The 4,473-nt window shown below is 36.5% G+C and overlaps 1 protein-coding gene across 1 annotated transcript; it reads left to right on the top strand.

The window, feature by feature from the left end:
* Nucleotides 1-1,914: 1,914 nt before the first annotated feature.
* Nucleotides 1,915-4,062, top strand: LOC109590401 (uncharacterized). Its single transcript, XM_020006327.1, has 5 exons — nucleotides 1,915-2,010; nucleotides 2,067-2,348; nucleotides 2,565-2,941; nucleotides 2,990-3,232; nucleotides 3,289-4,062. The coding sequence occupies exons 2-5, from the start codon at nucleotides 2,081-2,083 to the stop codon at nucleotides 4,060-4,062; spliced, it is 1,662 nt and encodes a 553-aa protein (XP_019861886.1). The 5' UTR covers nucleotides 1,915-2,010; nucleotides 2,067-2,080.
* The last annotated feature ends 411 nt before the right edge of the window (nucleotides 4,063-4,473 follow it).

The following is a 4,473-nucleotide window of genomic DNA, read 5'->3' as shown; positions in this document are numbered from 1 at the left end:
TTGCTGTGTGTTTGTTGTGATAACTCAATGTCAGTTCCAGTTTCATTTCTAAAAGGATGAGCTTTAGCATGTTCATATCAATAATACAAGACTGATCAGGATTCATGATAATTTGTCTGGCTTTAAAAATCCATAAAAAATCTAAACTTGATCGGAATCAGGTCAAACTTTCTATACAACATAAGAATATGTATATGTATCAGAAAATGTAATAAAAATTGTGAACTTTAAATTTTTCAATTTTAGCAAAATTTGGCCTGAGACCATGTACTACAGGGACTTTGGCCCAATTTTGGAGCAACTTTAAAAATTTGTAAAAAATCTAAATTTGATTGGAACCAGCAGTGAAGTGGCTTTTAAACTCAATGACAAGATACATAATAGTGATGATTCTAATGCCTGTCTACTTACCATATGTGAGATATTTGAATCTGAAGAAGTAGACCATGATATCTGCCAAGACTCAATGTCATTGGAGAAGGAGGTGATGACGCATACAGACACTTGAGGAGGACAATAGAAGCATGGCTGAAGGGAGAAGATAATGTAACTAGTAGAACATGGCAGACTTTGATAGATGCTGTGGAGGGAAGCAGGATCATGCAGATGCTGAAAGAGTACCTGATAAACTGAAAACCTTTTACAATATTACACTTTAATAATGATACCAGCATAGTACAATTTTAAGTAATTATTATGAGTTGAAATGATTGGCATATTCTTTTGGCAGAGGTGCAGGAGCTAGTAAATAATTGCTATCATTTCAAGTAACAACAGGATAGGGGAAGGGCAGTATAAGGTTTGTTCCACTAATGGAAAGGTGAATGAGTAAATCATATACTACTGAACTCTTTAAGTTAAACACAGGAAGCTATCAGTTTTGATAGCAATCAGGTAGCAGGTATATATACCAGTAGTGAGTATCTGCCCACATTAGAAGTTGTTGAGACTGTTCAGTAACAGAGCTTCATTCAAACCTTTGCCTGTTCTCTTTACAACTGATTAACATGTCAGACGGTAAGTGCTTGACTATATGTAGATAGTTGATGTATGTATTACTGCTGTAATCAGGACAGCAACAAATTCATGTAGAGATGTGACAATAGTACAATATACTTGAACTAATGAGACACAAAACCAAGTGTAAGCATTGTTTATAGTAATCAGTGAACACTCCAGAGAGTGCCTATACTCTGATATAGCACGCCATTAACTAAGTTGCTGTGTATGTTTTATATGTAGCCTACAATTGTGTTTGATTCCTATACAGGCCTATCTACCACTTGGCATGTTATATAAGTTTGTACTAAATTTATTATTTTAGTACTGGGTATTAAAAAGTTAGCCAATGTGATACGCTGGTTAGAGGAAGCAGGTTTTAACAAAACTAGATGGCAGGAATTAGGAATAATACTTGGGCTGTATCACAGTACACTGGCTACAATCGATGCAGACCAAAAAGGCAATGTTAACAGCTGTTTTAGGCAATGCCTTATCGAGTGGCTGAGAAGAGCTGATGATGTTGATAAAGTTGGTAAACCATCTTTTGATACACTGGCTGATGCTCTTGACAAAATGGATTGTAAAGATCAAGCTGACTATATAAGTAAGTGTATAACAAGGACCACATCATTATTCTCAATATAACAACATCATTGAACCAAGCATAATTGCATATTAGTTATTACATCATATAGGTGGTAGCCTATATGTAGGATTCAGGTGGATTTTTCAAGATGGCGGCAGTTTTTATGATTTTTTATCTTTTGCATGCACGCTGATGCAATGGTGAAAGTGAAAGTATTGTAACAATGTAATTGAAGTGATGATTTGTTACTTGGAATACTAATATTATATGCCATTTCAAATATTCAAAATTAGAAAAATTAATTAGAAAATTACTAATTACTAATTAGAAAAACACTTTCATTATAGGTATCACTGCAACAGAAGTATCATCCACTTCCTTCTCACCACAGCCTGCAGTCATAACACAAGAGACAAACTTAAGTACAAGAGAACATCATTTACACATTATAGTCAAAGCTATTGTTTTCTTTCTTTAGGTATAACTGATTTAATGCTAGTGCTAAGTGTTTTAAGCCAAGCAATGTTTGGACCAGTTCATTGGATAGATTTAGGATTGTCCCTTGGTCTCCATATGCCTTCTCTTGACGAGATTCGTACAACTAGAGGAGACGCTACTGATTGCCTCAAACAAACTCTTCAAAAGTGGTTGGAGGGAAGGGATAATGTTACAGGAACAACATGGGACAACTTAATAAAAGCAGTCAGAAATACTGGGGATAGGGCAGCTGCCGAGAGGATACCAGGAATCCTCAAATCAAGTATATTTTTTGCCAGACACTTGTAGCAATAATTATTGATAAGTATCTGTGTTAATACAGCAGCCTTGCCACCTGATATCAGTGGGAAAAAAGAGTATCAGAGCTCATTTAGCCAGAAGAGCTTAACTGATTGATTACCTGAATTCCTTGCTCTTCTTTCTTTTGTTTCTCATTGTTTATAATGAAATTTATAAAACACGATTACTTTTTATATAGGGGGGGAATACCCTGCGATGACAGGCAAGTTTCATTCCTTATTATTGGATGCTGTAAAAGAAGCTCTGACCACAAAGTCTATAGATGATGTTAAGGGGTGTCTATTGGATCTAGAAGCAGCTGCTGCTGATTGGGCAAGTGAAGTTGATGCAGTGACAGATGAGACATCTTTGGAAGAATTACTTCAGCGATATTGCTTTCTTTCTAATTTATCTCTACTGAAGTGCATAGCAGAGAAGCTTGACCTCAAGGAATCAAAGTCAAGGATTGACCAGCTAGCTGAAGAGAGAGATGCCTTCTATAGCAAAGTACTTGCTGGAGACTTTGCTGATGCAAAAATGGTAGATCACGAAATAATAAAAGAGCATCATGTGGAGGTAAGCTTCATTTAACATGTTACAGTATATGATTATTATTAATTTTAGATGACTGTTGTTGTGTCATGGCCTTCATCTGAGACAACCCTAGCAAGATTTCAAGACTTCATCACTGAAGAGTTTAAAGATCTCTCCATGTTCATAGCACTGAGAGCTGTTCATCACAGCTCGCTGACACCTTTATATACTGTGCCAATCTGGGCTTTAGGTCGTATCCGCTCTGCAATAGCATCTGGCTTTGGATATTTTCGTGGAATTCTACAAGTCATACTTAATAATGAAGTTATATATGTAAGTATATATACTTGTGTGTAACTGTGTATGCATCTATGATTCTGCAATAATAGGAAGTAAAATCTTTTCACGAAGATCTTGTTAAAGATATTGAAATCCTACTCATGCCAGCCACTACAAGTGAAGAAGGCCCAGTAGTGGATTATCTGAAGAAATCACCTGAAAAGGTCATTGAAACATCTATTGATGGTCTGAGGATATACATAGGGAATTATGGAAAAAGCAAAGTCATTGTTGTGATGACCGCACCAGATAAGAGCAGGCAGGGTCCCATTCATGCTGCTGCTATCACATCAAAAATGTTAGAAAAGATTCCAAGCATCAAATACGTTGTTGCTGTTGGCGTCTGTTTTGGAATGGATCCAGGAAAGCAGAAGTTAGGTGATATCATCATTTCAGGCACAATCTGTGATTTCACAAATAAACGTGAAGGAGTGGGTCAAAATGAGTATCAGAGAGGCCCTGAACACCAAGTAAATCGAACTATTGTGGACAAATTCCGACATACTCATGGTTTTGAAATGCCAGACAATATTAAAGTCACTATTGGGGTTCTTATATCAACATGCAGTCTGATCGATAATCCTGACGTTAAACAGGAATTGCTTGCCCAAAAACCTGGTGCTATAGCAGGAGAAATGGAAGGAGCTGGAATAATGGCTGCTATTGATTATGCCCCTGAACGTGGTGTTAGTGCTATTGTCATCAAGGGTATCGGTGATTGGGGTGATGGTGACAAAGAAGCCACTAAAGACTCAAAGGCTACTGCAGCCCGCAATGCTGCTCGTTATGTGTATGCTGCACTAAATGAGTGGAAACTTGAATAAGCAACTGACTTTGTGACTGACTAATGAGTGAACTTAGACTTTAGTTCTAATGGTTTAATTAGCTTCAGTAAAACAAATTTTGATAAAAGTGAATTTCAATTCAGAAAGGTTCACATTAACAATCATGATCACTGTATGCAATGATTGAGACATACAATATCAATAGACAAATCACAGCACACTGCCTCACAAAAAGTTATGCTTTGAAAAATTTGTCTGTAAATTATGCTAAGTGTGTTAAATGTAGTTGCTAACCTATCAAATCATCAGTACCATCAAGAGTACATGATATCAGGTACTCTTGGTACCATAATATGGTTAGGTTAGGAGTCACTAAAAGACTTCATACAGCTATTATAATAGCTTTTGCTCTTAGGTGGATCTTCACTGAGAAAAGCTAAGCAACGAAAG

Source organism: Amphimedon queenslandica, unplaced genomic scaffold (assembly GCF_000090795.2).
Source record: "Amphimedon queenslandica unplaced genomic scaffold, v1.1 AMPQUscaffold_10073_Cont17590, whole genome shotgun sequence".
NCBI classification, from domain to species: Eukaryota; Metazoa; Porifera; class Demospongiae; order Haplosclerida; family Niphatidae; genus Amphimedon; species Amphimedon queenslandica.
This window is presented reverse-complemented; position numbering and strand designations above follow the sequence as displayed.

Coding starts and splice junctions, on each gene's coding strand:
- LOC109590401 (XM_020006327.1), top strand. CDS start 2,081: ATGCTAGTGCTAAGTGTTTTAAGCCAAGCAATGTTTGGACCAGTTCAT. Junction 2,349..2,564: donor ACCAGGAATCCTCAAATCAA/GTATATTTTTTG, acceptor CTTTTTATATAG/GGGGGGAATACCCTGCGATG. Junction 3,233..3,288: donor TTAATAATGAAGTTATATAT/GTAAGTATATAT, acceptor CTGCAATAATAG/GAAGTAAAATCTTTTCACGA.